General features: G+C 28.4%; 1 protein-coding gene across 1 annotated transcript; it reads left to right on the top strand.

Moving 5' to 3' along the window:
• The first annotated feature begins 4,835 nt into the window (after nucleotides 1-4,835).
• Nucleotides 4,836-20,981, top strand: LOC100208960 (E3 ubiquitin-protein ligase rnf146). The gene is made up of 3 exons (XM_065809871.1): nucleotides 4,836-4,860; nucleotides 19,907-20,100; nucleotides 20,255-20,981. Exons 2-3 carry the CDS (start codon nucleotides 19,912-19,914, stop codon nucleotides 20,780-20,782), a joined length of 717 nt encoding a protein of 238 aa, XP_065665943.1. The 5' UTR covers nucleotides 4,836-4,860; nucleotides 19,907-19,911; the 3' UTR covers nucleotides 20,783-20,981.
• The last annotated feature ends 1,713 nt before the right edge of the window (nucleotides 20,982-22,694 follow it).

The following is a 22,694-nucleotide window of genomic DNA, read 5'->3' as shown; positions in this document are numbered from 1 at the left end:
AGCAGTCCAGTACTTATTTTTTTTTTTTAAATCAATATTTTCTTAGTGTTGGTAAACCATTCATCAAGACTTGCTTTGATCTTGTTTAAGCTCTTGGCATCTACAACAATATCCTGAAGTTTGTTCCAAATTTGGCACACTCTGTTTGAGAAGAAAAGTATTCTTGAGCTAACCGATGCACGAAAGTTATTTATTTCGCGAGGGGTGAAACATTGCATCCTAGTTCTATATTTGTGACCTCTAGTTGAGGAACATGGGCAATCTAATTCAACATTTGACTTAAAGACTGGTTTGACATTAAGATTGACATACTCTAAATGGTTCAATATCTTATATAAGTGAGGTATTTTCGCGGCCCTATGTTGAACTCGTTCAAGCATTGAAATTTCAGCTAGAATTGGCGGACTCCTTGCTGGAGCCGCAAATTCAAGATGAGTTCGAAAATAGGTTGCATACAAAATTTTCCACATATTACAATCTCTACTTTCCAAAGATATTTTTTAACAAACCTAGTATTTTTGAAGCTTTGTTAACACATATTTATGATTGATGTTTCCATTTCATATCCGGTTGTACAAAAATACCTGGATCTCTCATTACACTGTTTGAGAGGTCATAATTCATTTCATTTACATTTAATGTGTATGGTTTAACAATTTCTCGAAGAACATTTTGATTGCCAAATCTCATCACCTTACATTTTTTGAAATTAAGCTCCATACGCCTATCGTTGCACAAGGTTGTTACACAATGTTGTCAAGATCAGTTTGTATTTCTGAGTGTTTATCAAGGGAATCTTGTATTGCTATTAATTTGCTATCGTCAGCATACATTTTAAATGTATTTTGCACAACTTCTGGCAAGTCGTTTATGAATAGCAGAAATAAAACGGGACCCAGAACTGAACCCTGAGAAACGCCGCTGGTAACAGATACCCATTCTGAAAATGTATTACCAATAGTAACACTTTGTTTCCTATTTGTAAGGAAGCTTTTAACCCGATTATATATTTGTCTTGTTATACCATAAGCTTTAATCTTTTTCAATAACGTTTTGTGTTCTACTTTATCAAAAGCTTTTGAGAAGTCAAGATATATTACGAATAACGGTTTACCCTTTGCAGCTTCGAATGTAATGGTGTCAATTGTCTCAATCAAATTTGTATTGCATGATTTGTTTGGAACAAAACCAGTTTGCCTTTCAGAAAAAAGACTATTTAAAACTAAATGTTCCAGAATTATGTCTCGAATAAGCTTTTCGAACATTTTACAAATCACAGACGTCAAGGATGTTGGTCTATAGTTTTCAGGTTCAAATTTTGATCCCCCTTTATAAATAGGTGATATATTTGCAACAGACCAATGGTAAGGGACACAACCAGTGTCAAAACTCAATTTGAAAATATAGATAATCGGATCAACAAAACCTATGTATGTATGTTTTAAAACAAACAGTATGAAGTATGTTTTAAAACAAACGAACCAATTTCATCAAAACCCATCGCTTTTGACTCACCAATACTTTCTAACATTTTTAGTAATTTTTCATTAGTAATCATATCAGAAAATACACCGTCATCACACTGATTTTCACATCTTTGCAAACATAACAACTCCTTTCAATATGAAAGTAAAGCTAATACTACACAACTTTCTAAATATATCTAGAAAATGAAAAAAAAGGGATTTCAAATCCTATTCTTATGTGGAAGATTATTAATAGGCCGTAACCATTTAAACCTGGAGGAAAGTTATGTAACCTTGGTTTAACCAAAAAATACCATATCATTACGTCATCTTGAAACTATTGAATAAACGAAATGAATTAATATCAAAATGTTGCCACAAAATACGCTAATTTATAGTGTTAACTGTAAATTAGTGTTCACTGTAAACTTGTGTACACAAAATACACAATTCACCGTTTTAAACAGCCTCCCTAATTTACTTCCGTTGAAAACGAAAGTAAATTAGGGAGGCTGTTTAAAACTGATAAGAAATTTAATAATTTAATGTGGCGCTAAAAAAATCGGACTCTTGGATTTCAATATGTCGTAACTTCATAGCTAGATAGATTAAAACAGTGTAAGAAGAAAACTTTCCTCTTAGGTTGCCTGACCTTATCATAAATAAAAAATTAATTAAAAAACAAACCAGTATAAAATTCTTAGGAATTTTTGTTGATGAGAGTTTATCCTGGCTTCCTTAAATAAGATATATTTTCGATCTAAGATCACCAATATAATTGGTATGATGTATCGAGTTCGTTCATACGAACGGATAAGTAAAGCTAAGTCTTAAACTAATATATTTTGGATTAATTTATTGCTTCATCAGTTATGCAAATATATCATGGGCAAGTACGTAACCATCTAAACTTGAAAAAAAAATTTATAGCTTACGAAAACATGCGTATAGAATCATTTACTCTAAAAATAAGCGTGAACACGCTGAACCTAGAATGAATGATTTGAAAGTGATGGGTATTTTTGAAATAAATATCTATCAACATTTACTTTTTAAGTATCAATTCAACAATAATCTCTCACCTGAAACTTTTTAACAACTTTGAAGTAAATAGAAATGAAAACTATTATCTAAAAGCAAATATAGGTAACATTTAAAAACTGCTTCAAAGCTTTATTAAATATACTCAATATAGTATTGCATATCGAGGTCCAAATATATGGAATATTTATCAAAAAGGATTTAAATGTATGGCAAAGTCATTAAGTTCATTTAAGTTTCTAATTAAAAAAAGAGTTTTTTAAAGTTTGAGATTCATTTGTACTTGAGTAAATCTGAAGTTGTTTTATTTTATTTTTTGCAGTTTTTTTATCTTTATTTTATTTACTGATTAGCGCAGCAGTTTTACTTTATATTCTATTGAAAGTACATAGAGGGCTCTATAAAAAGATTGCAAAAAGCGTATTGTCATCTTATCTTTTTTGAGCCCTTGTCTGTTTAGTTCTTTATTTTATAAAAATCATTGCCAATAGAAAAGTTTATATTTTATATTGTATATACAAAAATGATGCTTGTTGACAAGATTTTTCTGTCTTCTTCCTTCTACGGACATATATATGTATATTGACTATTTTTGTTAAACAGCAAAATAAAGGAAAAAAAAAAGACTAATATTTTCAAAAAGTTAAAAAGTTTTATGATTTAAACATAAAAATTGCTCCCCCCCCCCTAATTTATTAGAGTCTGGATCCAATAAATTAAAAAATAGCCCCTCCTTTCTTCCTTCCTGGGTGGTCTGAATCCACCGAATCAAAAAACCTAGAAATTACCCCACTTCCTTTACTAGATGGTCTGGATCCACCCCTGCATTTATATATATATATATATATATATATATATATATATATATATATATATATATATATATATATATATATATTATGCATTTTTAAATACACTTTTTAAAAACTATTAACAATATACAATCAGCATAAACAAAGAAGATAATTTTACATCTCCAAAATATTTATATATTATCAGTAGAAAGAATCAAAATTAGGAAGAACAAATATGTTCCATATATAAGGTGCTCAATTTAGAGGTACATCCCCAGACAATATTTGCATTGTTTGTATAGCCATGAATAAATGAGAAGTAGAGTTTTACATAGTAAGTTATATGAAAGTATTTCACATTTCTGGAAAATTTCAAGTCATTTCCATTTTCGGTTTATTTTTAATAGTTAAAGAGTGTCCATATATTAAATACAATGGCGTCGCTAGGGGGTGTAGTCCAAACTTTCTTCTTTTCTTTTTTTTTTAGAAATTTTTAGATAAAGAGGGCTTTTTTAGTAACATCCTCCACCTGTAAGTCTAGCGGGACGACACCAAAAATTTACGGCCCTGGGTGACACATACCTCAGCGTCGGCACATACATATGTAAATGCAATAATTACCTTACGCAATCTCATGTTTATTTACGCGTTATTTTCATTTTTATAAGTAATACTTTATAAATTATAAGATTATATATAAAATTTATATATTTGAATATAAAGTAAAGTATTATACATTTAAAAACTTGTTTCACTCAACTTGTTTCTCCGCGCAGCGGCATTGTTCGTCAAGGTTCGTGTTTCGGAGTTAGAGAGTTGAGAGAGGGTTGTAACGACTATTAAGTAGCCTCCTCTTCAAATAAAACAAAAACTTACTGAGAAATAAAATAAAATTGTGGACTGTTTTAATTAAGGTCGAGTTTGTTATTCATTGAATTAAAACTAATAAAAATCTTATGTGATGTAATCATAAATGTCATAAAAGTTATACGTGGTTTGTATTTCTTATATTCCATCATCCAGAATATTTAACGCGTAAAATTATGGCATTGCGTAAGGTAATTGCGTTCGTAAAAGTATGGCAATGCGTTTTGTAACTAGCCAATTTAATAATATAAACATTATTCGCAATTTATATAATTGAAGCTCAGAAAAAGCAGGCGGTATGTAATTGTGGTAGGTTTTTTTCTAACTTAGAAACCTTTTTTAACTAATTTAAACCAAAAACTGAAAGTACCAAAAAATATAAGGTTTTTTGAAACTTCCTATTTTTACGTATTTTTCTTTCTAAACTTTGAAATCACAGAATATATTTTTATAATGTAAACATTCGATTCCATTTTGTTTTAAAAATGGTTTAAGTATAAATACTATAATATAGTATTTATACTTAAATCATTTTTAATATAGTCTATATTAAATGAAAATTAAAATGTTTTTATTAAAGTGCACGCTTTTTTATCTTATGCATTAATTACTGGCTGTCATAAGTTTGTTATCAAAAAACATAGTTGTTAGATTTGTTGCATAAAACAAAAGATTCAGTTTTAAAAAAAGAGGTAAAATTTTAAATCCAGTTACATGTGTGTGTGTGTGTGTGTGTGTGTGTGTGTGTGTGTGTGTGTGTGTGTGTGTGTGTGTGTGTGTGTGTGTGTGTGTGTGTGTGTGTGTGTGTGTGTGTGTGTTATATATGTTTTTATATATATATATATGTATATATATATATATATATATATATATATATATATATATATATATATATAAACACATACACATTTTTTTAAATATTTTTTCAAAAAACTGTCTGGTTAAAGTTAGCTTGTTAAAACTTATACTGTTCAAATTATATTAGGATAAAATGTTTTAGGAAAACATATGTTTATACATTTCTTTATTTATAAATATTTTTTTGCAAAGTAAGAAGTTCAATCTATCACATCCTTGGTATTACAATGCTCATTTTGTTTCTCCATGCAGTATCCTTGTTGATGGTTTAAAGCTATAGGGTTTTATACTCTAAGGTCTGAAGCCTTGAAACAAATTGAATAACAAATGGATTTTTGTGTTTAAAGGATTGAGAAAACTTTGTAACAAAAAATAAAAACACTTGGTCTTTTGGAAATAAATAGAGGAATTAATAAAAAGTCCCTTTTTATTAATTTTAAAAGGACTATTGTAGTTTTCTTGCATGAAGCACAACAATCAATTAATCAAACTTTTTTAACTTGTCATTAGACAAACTTCTTTTTTATATTTGGAGTATTATTTTTTTTTAAGTAAAAAAGTTTATTGTGTATTAGTAATTAATTTCACAGAAAGTATTATTTAATTTTTTTAGTTGATAAAAATTATTGTCTGTTTTATAAAGTTGTTTCCATATACTTTTCAGTGAAGTTCTAAGTGAAGTTACAAAGACATTAAAAATGTGCCTCTCTTTACATTTAGAATTTTAATCTTTCTTTTAGAATTTAAAAAAAAAAAAAATTAAAAAGAATTTTAAAAGAAAATTTAAAAAGAAGATTTACTGCGTTTACATTTTATACAAAGTACTATGAAAAAACATAAAAAATAACTTATTATTTTTAATTAATTATACTTATTTTACAATTATTGGCTTTATTTTAAAGTTGCTCCTTTTTTGATGCTCTTTGTTATAAGAAAAAAAGTTATTCAAAGCAATTTTTTCATACACGCATAGCGCGCATACCTTTGCAAAATATAAAAAGAAATTTTGCAATTCTATGTTTCTACAAACACAAAGAAAAAAAAAGTGCTTTAGCTGATAAATTGTTAAATACAAATTTTAATATCTTGTTATTTATTATTTATATTACAAAATGCACTCTTAAAAATATTACTTTAATATAATAGTTGTAAATATATACAGAAAAGAATAGACCACGTTGTTTATATTTTTTATTCGTTACTCTGACTTTTACATTTTTAATGAGCTACTTTTTACTTTTACTTGAGTAAAGTTTTTGACTGGTAACGTTTAGTTGTACTTGAGTAAACTTTTTGACTGGTAACGTTTAGTTGTACTTGAGTAAACTTTTTGACTGGTAACGTTTAGTTGTACTTGAGTAAAGTTTTTGACTGGTAACGTTTAGTTGTACTTGAGTAAACTTTTTGACTGGTAACGTTTAGTTGTACTTGAGTAAACTTTTTGACTGGTAACGTTTAGTTGTACTTGAGTAAACTTTTTGACTGGTAACGTTTAGTTGTACTTGAGTAAACTTTTTGACTGGTAACGTTTAGTTGTACTTGAGTAAACTTTTTGACTGGTAACGTTTAGTTGTACTTGAGTAAACTTTTTGACTGGTAACGTTTAGTTGTACTTGAGTAAACTTTTTGACTGGTAACGTTTAGTTGTACTTGAGTAAAGTTTTTGACTGGTAACGTTTAGTTGTACTTGAGTAAACTTTTTGACTGGTAACGTTTAGTTGTACTTGAGTAAACTTTTTGACTGGTAACGTTTAGTTGTACTTGAGTAAACTTTTTGACTGGTAACGTTTAGTTGTACTTGAGTAAACTTTTTGACTGGTAACGTTTAGTTGTACTTGAGTAAACTTTTTGACTGGTAACGTTTAGTTGTACTTGAGTAAACTTTTTGACTGGTAACGTTTAGTTGTACTTGAGTAAAATTTCACTATAGTAACAGTATTTTTACTAGAGTACAAAATTTAGTTACTTTTTCCACCTCAGGTTAAGTTTAACAACAAAAAATCAATTAAAAAATTTTTCTTTTAAATTAGTTTGTAAAACTCAACAATTTTGCTTTATTTTTCATAGTTTAAAATAACTCATATTTTTCTCTAAGTTTCTGCCTGCATTTTAAGGGTACTTACAAAGCATACAAAAATTTTTTCTTTATGCAATTTACAATTAGAAGTCCGAATTCCTACTTTGCAATTTACAATTAGAAGTCCGATTCCTACTTTGCTTAACAGCTGGGTAGAAAATTGCAACTTTATCTTGCATCATCTTTTTTTTTTTTTTGCAACTTAATTTTAAATCATTTTCTTATAACCTCCAAGTTTATCTTACAAAGCTTATAAACATGAATTTGACATGCAAGCTGTAATAAAATAAAGATCTCTGTTTGACAGAACCCAATGTTTGCACCAGAATGATCTCTAGTATCAGTTGCAGTTGTGTTAAATCATATATTACATAAGTTTTTATATTCATTTTTTTAGATTAAAAAGATTTAAATAAAAGAAACAAATATTTTTTATGGCATTTTAAATTTATACTTTAAATGAGTTCATTTACATTTAACAAAATTTAAGAACTATTTGAAGCGAGAGGTTCGGAGTTCGATCCCCACCATGTCCCTGGTAGTACCGCGCTCAACTTGCTGTCAACAAATTGCAAAAGTTACAAAAAAATAAAAGTTTTGCTAGATAAAAATAGTTTTGCTAGAAATCGTTGAACAATCATAAAATTTTGCAAGATATAGTATATAGTATGGTTAATGCCATAAAATAGAGAAACAAAAATTAAGTTGCTATCAATAAGAGAAAGATGCAGTTATAAAAAAATTAAAAGATGAAAAAAAATAATATATTAAAACAAAAAGATAGAAGATGAAAGTTTTTTTAGCCTTTTAGAAAAATAAAGTCTAATGCTAATCCCCTTTTTGTTTTATCTGCTATTGCATCACATTCGGAATGTTTATCTGCTATTGCATCACATTTAGAATAAGTTCGACTGCACTGAGTGTAGAATTTGCTTCTCAACAATTCCAGAAGGATTGAGTGCAGTACATGTTGAGTGCGAACCTTGAACCTAATGTTTGTGAGTTAGGTGCGGATGGAACCTTGAACCTATTGTTTGTGAGCTGAGTCTTATAGTCTACTATCTTACTAGTCTACTATTGCTACTACCATTTTTGACAAATAATATAAATTACTATTGACTAAAAGTAAAAACCCCAATTACCCAGATTAACATGGATAGATTGTTATCATTATGTTTAGAAATTTTATGTAAAGGCAAAAAATAATAAAAAACAAATTAATATAGACAAAGTATATTTTGTTTCACACTTTATTAAAGCTCAATTAATACAGGCTGTGGTCAGAAGTTGTGGTATTTAAATAAAAAAGCTGGTGTTTTTTGCTGTGCTAATGGGCATTCCATATGACTTCATTACACAAAAAAGTTTCATTACCCATTTGCATCAGAACTGTTTTATTTTTACATCATTTGCATTCCATATTAAATAAATGATAACTGGGAGAGTTTTAGCTAAAAGTACTCATGGGTTGTTGCGGTATCATCAGTTAAAATAATGATTCAGTGTTTTCTGAAGAAAACGCTAAATCAGCAGGTTATCTGAGGAGACAACAAAGCAACTTTTGACATTTTGGGAATTTCCCTAAAATTTTGAAATAGACCCAAATAGACTTTTGGTCAAATTTAAAAATACTAATCTAAAGACTTGATAGTCTCAAGAAATGCATTGTTTATCCAATTTATTCAAAATTATTGACTTGTAAATTATTGATTTTTGGAGCTAAAATGTAGGCTATCACCCAAAATTCCTGGCAAAAATGTTGATTGTATATCCTTACTTTATCTTGCAATATCTGATCTCTGTAATATTTGATCAAAGTAAGCACTCGTAAATAACATTTTTCCGATTTTTGAAAGACTTAAATTTGGTAACATAGGAGATGTTTTTTAAAACAATTTTTGAATATGGATAAATGTGATATTAGGTAAACTTTCAACATTGATTGTCAAAAAATTGAATTTTCTACAAAACAAGGTTTTATTCAACTCAAAGATCTTTCTAGTGATCAGCAAGAAAAAATAATGTAGTAAGTAAATTTAAAAGAAAAATTTATATAAATGATCCATTTCAGAAAAATTGAATATATGACTGCACCAGACACTTATATGTCCAAATATTAGATAAATGTCTTGCCTTAATTAAATGAAAGTAAAGAATGTGTTTTTTTATTTTATATTTAATAAATATCTGACCTTAGTTTAATGTAAATAAAAAACTTTTTTTTAGCGCATCACAAAAATATTTTTGGTTTTAAATGTTTTTGGGACAACTGGTGCAATTGTCCTAAACTTTTTTATTAAAGTCAGTTGATTATAAGAAAACATTTCTCCTGTTTGAACAAATTTTTTTTTTTAGTTTCGATATATTTTTGGATTATGTTACTATTTTTGGATTATGTTACTAGCTACTCATCAAATTGTTATTGTAATAATAATAAAATGTTTTAACTATGTATGATTATGAGTACAATTGCATCGGCTGCCAAGTGAAAAAAGTTGCTACAAGTCTTTCAAAAAGCCTTACCATTTTCATAACTTGAGTATAAAAATCGTATGAAAAGCAATAAAGCAAAAAGAAAATTGATTCAGGTCTAGTCATAGTATTTAGCTAGTCTGGAAACGCATGCCGTTGTCTATAAATTTTGTAAAATAACTTGAACTTTATGAGGTCACCGAACTGAGAATGCACTAAATATTTTTTAAATGACATTTTATGGTGCAGACTAATAAATTGAATGAATTCGATGTTGTGGAAACAGGCCTTAATTTTATTTCAAATATTCGGTTACCTAATTTATTCTATCCTAACCAAAGTGAGGAAAGTATATTTATGTGTTTATTTTGCAAGAGACAATGTATGCTGAAAGGTATACATTGTCTCTTGCACCGATATATAAGATAGGGCCGTATATATACATGTATAATAATATGACACATGTCCCTAATAAACAAGCTATATATATAAATGTCAAGAAATCAAATTAATTCATAAATCTTGATAATCGAGTGGTATTTTATTCTTTATTCTTTGTCCACGACTTGATAATCGAATTCTTTGATCTTCTTTTGTATTTTCAACTAAATTGTTCTCTTTAATTATTTTATTATTCTCACTCTCCAATTCCAATGACGTTGTACCACTATTGCATTCTTCAAACGAAAGAGTTATCCCAAGTCCGGCCTGGAGCAGATATAACGTAAACTTTTCTAAGTTGAATTTGATTTGGACAAAGGATATGTCCATTGTGATTTAATTTAACTTCATATGATCTAGGGGTGACGCATTTCATTATTTTACCTTTAAGACTCCATTCACGAGTTACTTTGTTTTGAATTGCAACAGTTTCAGATCAAAACTGGGTAAATTATCTCTCAGTTGATGCCCATGTAATAGTTCCGCTGGAGATAAACCACATTTTATTTGAGTATTATGTAAAATTAAGATACCTTAATAAATGTCCTCATTTGACATATAATATTTCTATATCAACATTTTTAGTGATTTTACAGTTGCCTCTGATAAACCATTTGATTAAGCATAGTGTGATCAACTTGTTATGTGCTTAAATTGCCACTGAGAGAATTGAAGAAACACTTTTGACCTATATTCTGCCATTATCTGACACTACCTTTCAGGGGTACCATTTCTAGAAAAATATTCTTTGCATGCTTCTATAACATTTGCTTATCCAGTACTTGAAAGCAGAAACACCTCATTCCACAAGCTATAATAATCGACAGTATTTAAATAGTTTTTGATAGCCCGCTGAAACAAATCAGTTCCTAGTTTTCGCCATGGCCGTGTTGGGACATCAGGAGTTAGCAGAGATTCTTTCAGTTTTGATGGGAGATATTTCATACATGCCTCACACTTTTGAATTAATTGTTTGATTTGTATATTTAAACCTGGCCAAAAAACACTCTGGCGTGCACGATGTTTGCATTTCTCCATTCCCAAGTGACCTTCATGCAATTTTGAAAGAATTTCTTTTCGCATACTAACTGGGACTATTATTCTATTTTGATATAATAATAGTCCATCAGTTTTAACTATTTCATCTTTAAAATCCCAATAAGGTTGGAGATTTGCCGGACAGTATTTTTTGGAATTTAGCTATCCAGAAATGATGCTTTCTTGCAATTGGTTTAAAAGTTCATCTTCTGCAGTTTTTTGCTAAATTTCTTCTAAGCAACTCTCTGTAGCAGGCATACTTTTTATTATTGAATTAACATACACATTTAGATCATTTTCTGCAATCTCATCTTCTTTTGTAGGATTAGATACAGGTGCATGAGACATTGCATCTGCATCAATAATAAACTTGCCCGCAACATGCTCTGCAGTAAATGAAAATCCTAATAACTTTATTCTTAAACATTGAATCCTTGGAGACATATCAATAAGTGAATGATAATTTAATATTGGAATTAATGGTTTGTGATCTGTTTTAAATATAAAATATGGCAAGCCATACAAATATTTTGACATGCGTGTGCACCCCCATGTTACTGCTAACATTTCCGTTTCGATTGGATAATAATTTTTTCAGTTGTTGTAAGAAATCTAGATGCCCAATCAATTGGTTTGTATATACCATTATGATTCTGGTAAACTATTACACTCAGTCCATTTAGTAAACTTCCATCTGTTCTTACTTTAACAGGTTTTTAAACATCGTAGTGTGCCAAAATGGGTGGATTGGTTTAACTATTTTTTACCTCATTGAATGCTCTTGTATGATTTTCAGTCCAAAGCCATGCTGATCTTGAACTCAAAAGATCTCGCAAGGGTTCAGCTACTTTAGGCAGTGATGGATTGAATTTTGATAATTGCTGGACCATGCTTAGAAAATTATGTAAAGACGTAATATTTGTTGGTTTTGGAAAATTTTTTATTGCTTTAACTTTTTTGGTCAATGGCTTTACTCCCTCTGCTGAAATTTTATGACCTAAAAACTCCACTTCTGTTTGATCAAATAAACATTTCTCTACATTAAGGGTAACTCCTTTTTCAGCAAATCTATTTAGCAATGCTACAAGGTTTTCGTTATATTTCATTTCTGTATTTCAAAAAACTAAAAAATCATCCATACTTTTAACCACTCCTTTTAAACCATCAATAACTTGATCCATTTTTTTACTAAAAATTTCAGGGAGTGATGTTAACCCAAATGGACCCCTCATTGGGTAGAACCGCCCAAAAGGTGTCGTAAATGTACATTTTAACTGACTTTCAATATCCATTGGTAACTGCCAATATCCTGAGTTAGCGTTTAATTTTTCCATATATTTACATCTACTTTCAAGTTGGGCCAATGTATCGTCTACACTTGGCAGTTCATAGAATTCACGCTTGGTGTCTTTGTTTAATTGTGTTAAATCAATACAGGTACGAAGTAGTCCATTTAGTTTTTTCACAACTACTATTGGATGACACCAGTCTGTAGGTTGATCTACTATTTTGATAACACCCATCTCTTTCATACGCTCAAGCTTCAACAGTTCTAGTAGTGGGAACGCTACTGGTCGTGGTGCTCCAATGTGGTATGGTGTTGTATTTTCTTGTGTTGTTATATGTACTGGGTCATCTTTATTAGTCCCTAACCCTTTGAATACTGAAGGGAACTGTTCTATAATGTTACTTTTTGATTTTGAAATCATAGCACACGTAAATCATTCGGGAATGTCTACTTAAACTAGGTTAAATTTCTGTAAAGCAGGTCTTCCTAATAAAGCAATTTGCACATTATCATAAACATATATAGTTACTAATTCTCTGTTCTGATCGTTTATAGAGAATGATTTTTGAAAGTATCCAAGACAATTGAGTTGCTTACAATCAGGACCTATTAGTCGTTTATTAGTAGTGTATAAATGTTCAATTTTAATTCCAAACTTTTAAATGGTTAGTTCCTATAACTGTGACCTCAGAGCCTGTGTCAATTTTAAATGTTATTTTTCCATATTTTACTTTTAATTGAATTTCCCAAGGTCTGTCTGCACAATCTGCTCCAACTCTTCCTAAAAACAATGCACCTAGATGCTGCATACTTGACAAATTTTTACTATCGTACTGTTACTCAACATATCTATCAGGAATATTTGGTTTTGCTTTTAGGCAAACTGAACTATTTGAGAAGTGATTCATAATGCCACAGTCTCTGCACTTTTTACCCAATGCTGGACATGATCCCTGAATAAAAGGATGTTTTTTTAAACAGAATTTACATACCAATGAATTAAATTTAAAATCTCTATTATTACTGTTCTGTGTGGGTGAATTAAATTTGTTTTTACTGTACAATTGTTTTCCAATATGATCTACACTATCTTGTGCTTTTTCTGAAGAACAACAAATTTCTACTGCTTTATTAAGTGTTAAAGTTTTTTCAGAAAGTAATTTCTCACATACTTTATCACACCGTATTCCATATACAATTTTATCTCTTTTAATAGACTGGCAAAACAATCTTTAGTATTACAAAAGTTGCAATTTTTACTTAATAATTTTACTTTGGTTAAGAAATTATCAAAGCATTCACCATCTTCTTGAAAATGTTTTAAGTATTTATGTCTTTCTAAAGTCTCATTTATAATAGCTTTAGCAAACACTTCCATTTTTTCCAATATAATAGCTGTATCTGTTTTTTCATTTTCGGTTAGGTTTAATGATTCGTAAATGTTTCATGTTTCTGAAGAAAATATATATCTTAACATTGCAGCTTGATATGCTGGTGGTTTTATTTCTAAATCTGACAAAACATAATCATGCCATTTCTTAATCCTTGAGCAAAATGCAGCAAATCTATCTACAGTTAAATCTAACATTAGAGGAAAAACACCTTCCTTACAACTTTCTGTCATTTTTTAATTTATTTTTAAGTAACGATTCAAAAGATTAAACAAGATAATCTTTAAACAAAAAACAATTAGTTTCCACAAGTTTTTTTACATACTCATAGTGCCATGTTGTGTTCATAATATATTCAACCTTAAGACCGGCACCGATATATAAGATAGGGCCGTATATATATATATATATATATATATATATATATATATATATATATATATATATATATATATATATATATATATATATATATATATATATATATATATATACATGTATAATAATATGACACAGTCACCTCATTGCCAAACACAAGGAGGAGGTTACTGATAAACAATTTAGTAAAGAATAAAAGAACACAAAGATTATTCTTTATCCTATTAGATTTTAAAATTATTTAATTCAGATTGCAGAAAAGCTTGATTCTACAAAATATCTTCTGAAACAACAAGTTCTTTTTAAAACCTTAGCTAAAATTGTGCTTTTCTTTAAAGTCTTGAAGTAGCGAATCTTGTCTTTGTTTATCTGACTGGTACCTCTTTTATCAATGATATTATAACGTTTAAGCATGTTAGTTCCTATAACTGTCCCACTACATTGCTAAATCCCACTACATTGCTAAACAAAATATTTTGTTTTGACTTAGTAGATATGTTTTTGGTACCTCTTATTCTACAATTAGTTTTAGTTTTAATATGTAGGTTAAATCATTATATTTCAACCAATTTGAAGAAAACTTTGTGGGTCACCATCTCTGATTTTCCTCATTTTTACATATTGTTATATGCATTACGTAGATAAGTTAAATTTTAAATTTCAGACTTCCAAGTACAATGGTTAAGAAATTATAGCCTTAGAAACATGACACAGTGGCCCCCCGCGATTTACAAATGTTCAAAACAGCTGTATAACTTTTTTCTCATTTTCAACAAGTGTCTTTTTTTCTAGTACTATTTTCTAGTTCTCTTTCTAATTTTTTCTAGAACTATTTTCTGGATAGTTTTCTCTTTAAAAAAGTGGTTTTTATTAACTTGTATTAAATTAGAGAAAAAGTATGACCTCAACTTTGGAAAAAATCCTAAAATTGCTAAAATATGCCAAAATGAAGCTAACTGCAGCATTTTTCTATTCATCCACAAGACTTTACAGATAACTTTTTTTATTAGCTACTACTGTCTGCAATTAATGGGCAAAATATAGGCAGCTTGTTGCAGTTTAGAACTCAAATATATCTAAAAGCAAAATGTCCATTCGCCTAAAAAGTCCAATTTTCAACCATTTTGAGATGCTTATAAATTTTTTTAACACTTTGTTTTGATCTAAGATAAACAACATAAGACCATTAGATCCAACTATTTGAAAATACAAACATTATAACTTGTCAAATTCAAACCAAAAATGCCAGCATTTTAAAATACCCTATTTTTCAATTGTTGGCGGTTGAATGTGTTACTAGAAACCAGTGCCCCTTTAATCTGCCTACTGGACTATGTGAAGGGCGCAACTAATTATAATTCATTTCTTAATAAAAAGAAAGATATGGTTGGTTGCCCTCTCCTTGATCTGGTCTTTAAAGTAGATAGGGGCACACAGGGCGGATGCAGAAAATTATTTGGGTACATCTGATTTTTTTTTAAAAACCTCTAACCCCCATCCCCCTTTAAGAGTGGATGGGGAGGGATTGCAAAAATCAACCAATTAGCCCATATTACATATTTTATATATATATATATATATATATATATATATATATATACACATGCACACACAGAGTGTTAAATGAAAAATTTTTGTCAAGTGGTTTTCTACTTATTTATTATTGCACTGTTCTTTTAAGAACATTGAAACACTCTTTATTTTTTATATATATACAAACAATTTTAAAATACATTTTAAAATTGTTTGTATATATATGTGTGTGTGTATATATATATATACATATATATATATATATATATATATATATATATATATATATATATATATATATATATATATATATATATATATATATATATATATATATATATATATATAAGTTAATCTATTTAGAACCTTTCTGCATTTAATATATATAATCTTCACAAAATACGCAAGGTTTTCGCTGGGGTACTTTACTTTTAGATGGTTTAAAATTATACTTATTTATTATTTACAAATCTATTATTAAAAATTGTATTTTCAAATTACCATTATTAAAATAAATTACACATTGCAAAATTTTATATATATTGTAACAAATATATTATAAAATAACACAAACTTTAATAAAATATTTTTATATTACAATATGCAATTTTAAATTATATAAAGTAGTATTTATAGACTCATTCTTAATGCCACATGTTGTGAAAGAAAAGTAAATTTCAAAAGCTTCATTTTATTGAATCTTGCTGATAAATAAATGAAATTCGAAAAAAAATCAATTCAAAAAACTAAAAGCATTTGCCAATTTTTTTTCAGGCGTCAAAATGAATAATATGTCCACTCATATTCACATTAAGTTAATGGAAAAGTAGCAAGTAAATTTTTAATGTTTTCACAAGCAGGATAATTTATCAATTTTAACAACTTAGTAATATTAAGATGGATATCACCTTTTTAAATTTAACCAAAAAGCTTTGCATAAACAAAGCTCACAAGGTTAAAGCATGGTATATCAGTAAATCTGTTCCATAAAAGTCACTAAAAGATATGATGAAGCCCTTCTAGTGTCACAAAAAATTGAACTTCTAAAATCATTTTTGTAGGAACTAGCACAAAGTTCTTAAAAAGTATCCAAAACCGAAGTAAACTTTTTCCATCCAAGTGTTCTGCAAAGACGTTTTAATTATTCTTTTAACAGCCAACAGAACACTACTTTCAATATGCTCCCCTAAAATTTGTTGTCTGTTAGGTAAAAGTTTAAAAAGTATGATACCTCATTCAAGTGTGCCAAAAGATACTTATTGCACTTTGTACGAGGCACAAATAGCTAAATTAAATCTGTGACTGTTGCAATGAGCATATGCAGCTTTTTCATTCAGATTTAAAATAAAAGATGACAAACCTTTAGTGTGACCATCGATTGCTCCAGCACCATCATATCAATGTCCTCTGCAATTTATGATATATAAAGAAGAATCTGAAATACTTTTTAACAAAATATTAATCCTTAACTAGTAACACCATTTATACTATCTAAAAAACTGATAAATTCTCTTATTTGAATCAACAAACCATATAATTAATAATAGTTGTTCTTTACTTTAACTGTCAGAAGCTTCATCAGCAAAAATAGAAAAAAGTTTAAAATTTTTTCTATTATTTTTTTATTAATAACTTCTCTAAAACACTTTTTTACCTGATGATATGGTGGTCTTAGAGATGTAAGAAGCATTTTTTTTTTTTTTTGATAAGAAAAAAGTTGATCTAAGTTGATCTTGAAGAATTTTATCACCAGCTTTAACATGAAAATGTTGCAAACACTTGATTTTTTATGAAAACTAAATACTTTACAAGAGTTGACAAGACTCGTATCTTTATAAGAAATTATATTTTTCTGTAATATTCCTTTCAAAGAGATTAATTTTGTTTTGTCATTTTGTTGCATGATGTTTTCAACTTTATGATTAAGTGACATTTTAGACTTACACTTCTAACATCTGACATTCAAATATCATAATAAACCTTATATATTTCAGTTTGTAAGTGTTGGGGTACGTCCAACTGTTTATTTATAAATAAAATCAATTACTTATATTTTAAATTTTTTTTTTTTTGCTAATTCACCTGCTCAAGGCTGAGAAGGCCACTAAAGACGAAGAGGCTACTTATTTGTGGTATAACCCTCTCTTAACTCTATAGCTCTGAAACATGAACCTTGACGAACAAGGCTGCTGTGCGGAGAAACGAGTTGAGCTCGTTACTACCAGAGTTGTGGTGAGGATCGAATTCGGAACCTCTCACTTATGAAGCAAGTGCTCTAACACTACACTACATCATTAATATTGAAAACTAAACTAAATAAAAGGATAAATTAAGGATAAAATAAAATAAACTAATGGATAAAATAAAATAAAGGATAAAATAAAATAAAGGATAAAATAAAATAAAGGATAAAATAAATAAAAGGATAAATAAAGAAAAAAAATAATGTTAGGTCCATTGTTTTATTTTGTTATGTATTAGTTATTAAAACATATTTCACCTCCTGATTATCGCAAAACAAAGGATTATGAGTACGATTTTACTTAAAATGTACTTTGGATCCAAAAATTGTTATAAGTAAAGAAAGTAGTTCTATGTAGGTGATCAGTGGCCTGCGTGTGGTCTGGATCCTCAACCACCACCACTATCTAAGGTGGGGGTGAAGGAAGGTGAAGGGGTAGGTTTGAGGTGGCACCAATCAAGGAAGGGAGGGGGAAACTTTTAGTAATTTAATTAACTTTTGTTAATGTAATAACCATAACATTGTATATTAGCTGGAAAATCTGGCACACATAGTCAATGTTAGTTACTATTGAAATTCGAATCTTACAGTAAAAGCTTGAAAAAATGCAATTAAGACTAATGGGTTTAACTGTATATTCATCAGAAAATGAATCATAAATCATTTAAGGTTGAGGAGGTCATAATTTTTCTCTGATTTAATACAAGTTAATAAAAACCGCTTTATTAAAGAAAAAACTATCCAGAAAATAGTTCTAGAAAAAATGAGACACTTTTTGAAAGTGAGAAAAAAGTTATACAGCTCTAAAGTAGTCGGTTTGACCATTTGTAAATTGAGGGGGACCACAGTGTCATGTTTCTAAGGCTATAGTTTCTGAACCGTTATACTTGGAAGTCTGAAATTTCAAATTTAATCTACATAATGCACATAACAATATGTAAAAATCAGAAAAATCAGAGATGGTGACCTACAGACCATTGGTTGAAATATAGTGATTTGATCCATGCCTAAGTTGTATCATGTGCAGTGTTTATTGTATTTGCTTGCTGTTAAATCTGCATGCTGTTTAACACTTTATATACAAGTTCGTAGATTTTATATTGCAAAAGATAAGCTGAAAGCTTTCAAGATTTAATAAAGTCAAACTGTTTCTAGTCGCTAGTTTTTTGTTTTTTTTTTGTTTTATTTATACTTTTTTTTTTATATTTTGGTGTTTCTGCCACTAGTTTTTTTTTTTTTTTCTCATTTTATTTTAGTTTCTTTTTTTTTTTTGTTTTTTTTCTATAGATTTTTTTATACATTTTCCTGATGTTTTTGTGACTTTTTCTTTTTATTATGTTTGTTTTTTGGTGTCATTTTTTGATGTTTCTGATGTCATCTTTTTTAGTCACATATTTATAAAAAATTTAATCAATCGTTTTATAATTTTTACCCTCAAACAAGAATTTTAATTTTGAATATCTATTGCTAACTTGGTTTATTTTATTATTATTGCTAACTTGGTATATTTTATTATTATTGCTAGCTTGGTATATTTTATTATTATTGCTAACTTGGTTTATTTATTATTCATTTCACTCTTTTTATATGATTTATAGTTGTTTTTAATTTATCTTATAAAATATAGATAAAAAGCAATAAAATAATAATAAAATAATGATGAATAATTCTGAATATTAAATTTTAAAGTTAAAAACATTTTTGAATGCCTAGAAACTAAAAATAAATATCACATAATAATCTGTGATAGTTACAGTTTTTTGGTAAAATAAAAATATTCATTTTTTGCATATAAGATTTCACCCTTCATCATTAATAAACATGAAGATTTATTTATCAATTAATGACCATTCATTGATGGTTAATTAAAACCATGAAAGAATGGCCATAATTTGATCGTAACATAATTTTAAAAAAATTTTGAAACATTTATTTTTGATTTTAAAATATAATTTAAATGTAGTTAGCTATTTTATGTTTTAAATAAAAATTTTTTTTTACGCTTTTAATAATATTTCAGATAGAATGACTTATTGTTGGGTAGATAGCAATCCTGATTGTGCAGTTTGTTTACAACAATGTTTGCAACCAGTTCAACTACCTTGTAAACATATTTTCTGCTTTTTGTGCCTAAAAGGCTTTGCTTACAGGAGCAAAAAGTGTGCTTTGTGTCGAAGTGTAATAGAATTAGAATACTTCAACAACCCTATTATTGTGAGTTTTTTGTGTTGTTATTTTTTTACATTAATGCCTCCTTCAACTTTTACTAAATTATGTGTTTCTTAAATTTTTTCGACTTTTTACAATTAACTCTTTAGCCTTAACTATTTTGCACTTAAAAATTTCACATTTATGTGTTTACTTATAGATTAAAGTTCGAGAAAAAGAGGATGTCAGCTCTAGTACGTCTAATAAAGTTAGTGTAAGTTTGTCAACACCATCAATTGCATATAATTGGTTTTATGAAGGGCGCAATGGTTGGTGGCAATATGATGAGCGTGCATCATTAATTCTAGAGAAAGCATTTTCTAACAGCAAAAAAAATTGTGAGATACTAATAGCTGGTTTTCTTTATGTTGTAGACTTTGAACGAATGGTTCAATATCGCAAAGATAACTTAGCTCGATTGCGCAAAGTTAAGCGAGACTCCGACAGTGCTGATCTTAAAGGAGTAGCAGGAATAAAGCTCCAGAAAGAAATCGAAAACAAACCTGATTCAAAAAATGTCATAAACAAAAAGGAACTTTTAACAAATACTTCTGACAATGAGCTTAATATTCAAGAGACTTTAGCTACAGAAAGACCCTTTATAAATCTTGCATCAGATTTATCCCAGAATAGTAGCGGTGTAAATGAAGTGTTATATGGTATTCAGCAAGTTACTTTAAAAGATTAACTTAAAATACAAAATGTTGAAACATTTCAATTGCCAGAAAAGATGAAATTAGTGTTACAATACCAATTTATCAAAAAAAGATTTTTTTACTAAGCGGAGAATATATCTATTTATTATAAAATTATTTTTTGTTTGTCTTGTTTATTTTTTAAAAATTTTAAATTTGTGATTGTTAAAAATAAAAATTTCTTTAAGTTAAGTTAATGTTTTTTTTCTCCAATTGTTTAGTTTTGTTTGCTAACACAGTTTTACTATGGACTTAAATCATATTTTTCTATGTTATGGACTTATATCATATTTTACTATGATAGGATATCAATCTACGTTTGATGTTAATTTTTTCACATTAAAATGGTTTTTAAGCACAAAATAGTCACTTAATAGGATTTTTGCAGTAGCGTAGGCAGGATTTTTTGATGTTACAGATATGACACTTTCAGACATTGCGCTAACTCCATTTTTTTGAAAAATATTAATATCGTCTAAAAAAATCTATATCAACCCATATGAAATGCGGTAGTTAATCAACCCATATGAAATGCGTTTGTTGTGAATTGTGGTAGAGCGCTCGCTTCATAAGCGAGAGGTTCCGAGTTCGATCCCCACCACGCCCCTGTTAGTACCGCACTCAACTTGTTTCGTCGAAGTTCGTGTTTTGGAGTTATAGAGTTGAGAGAGGGTTATTACTACAATTAAGTAGTCTCCTCGTCTGAAGAGGCCTTCTCGGCCTTGGGGAGGTGGTGGGGATTTGGGCCATCTCGACCTAGGGACGGGAGTTGAATTAACAATAAAAAAAAAATTGACTCAAACATAAATTATGCTTATGAGTTTTTTTTTTTTTTTTTCAACATTTGTAGTACATTTAATTTCATCGACAGGTTTTACTTTTCATATAATAATTTTTTAAAGTTCAAAAATTATGAACATGAGACGTTTTCACCCTCCCCAAAATAAGGAAGGTGTATATTTTACATGTTCATAACTTTGAAAGTTAAAAGGTTTTGATGAAATTTAAAATCTGTCGATGAAATTAAAGTTTTAGAATATTACAGCAAAACAATTTTAACATCTCATTGCTCTCATATTATGTGGCATTTTCGTTCCCAGGCTCTAATCGTCGCGAATATTTTTAAACCATTCTAATTTGATATAAATATACTTTACATAATATAACATACTTGATATAAACATACTTTAACGTTTGCACGATGTATGAAAGTGTTATAACTGAAGCATAAAAACATTTTGCCGATGGAACTATTTATTAGACTAGATTTAACCGCTGCTATCATAGTGAAATATATAGTTGCGTTCAGGGTTACACAGAGAGGTATGTGGAAGTTTCTCCTAGGCTTCACATTAAAAATAGAGCATTCAAAGTCAAAAATGTCAGAATAAAGTGTCATTTTGCGACTTAATCACTAAATCTCGCTCTATGACAACTACCGCCAAGTATACGATACTGTTTGAAATGATTACAATTATTCGATGAGTTGTCAGTCAATCTAAAAGCTTATAATATATAACCAATGTTTAAAATTGAAGTTTATACAAAATACATAGGTATGCAATATAATAACACCAAATGTATTCGCATTGTAGTAATTTTAAATATAATATGAAATTTCGATATACTTTTTTAAATACATACTTTTATTTATGCCGTCATTTTAAAGGAACATTTATTCCGTTTTATTAATTTTATTGTATTTTGTTTAATTAATTTCTAAGGTTTTGGGGTTTCCTTTTTATGTTTTTTTTTTCTTTTTTATATTTTTTTTAGGGTTTCTTTTTTATGTTTTTTTTAGGGTTTCTTTTTTATGTTTTTTTTTAGGGTTTCTATTTTATGTTTTTTTTTAGGGTTTCTTTTTTATGTTTTTTTTAGGGTTTCTTTTTTATGTTTTTTTTTAGG

Source organism: Hydra vulgaris, chromosome 11, assembly GCF_038396675.1.
Source record: "Hydra vulgaris chromosome 11, alternate assembly HydraT2T_AEP".
NCBI lineage: Eukaryota > Metazoa > Cnidaria > Hydrozoa > Anthoathecata > Hydridae > Hydra > Hydra vulgaris.
This window is presented reverse-complemented; position numbering and strand designations above follow the sequence as displayed.

What these genes read in the sequence shown, in the direction of transcription:
- LOC100208960 (XM_065809871.1), top strand. Translation starts at nt 19,912, where the DNA reads ATGACTTATTGTTGGGTAGATAGCAATCCTGATTGTGCAGTTTGTTTA. An exon ending in ACTTCAACAACCCTATTATT is followed by an intron (nt 20,101 to 20,254) that starts GTGAGTTTTTTG and finishes GTTTACTTATAG; the next exon opens with ATTAAAGTTCGAGAAAAAGA.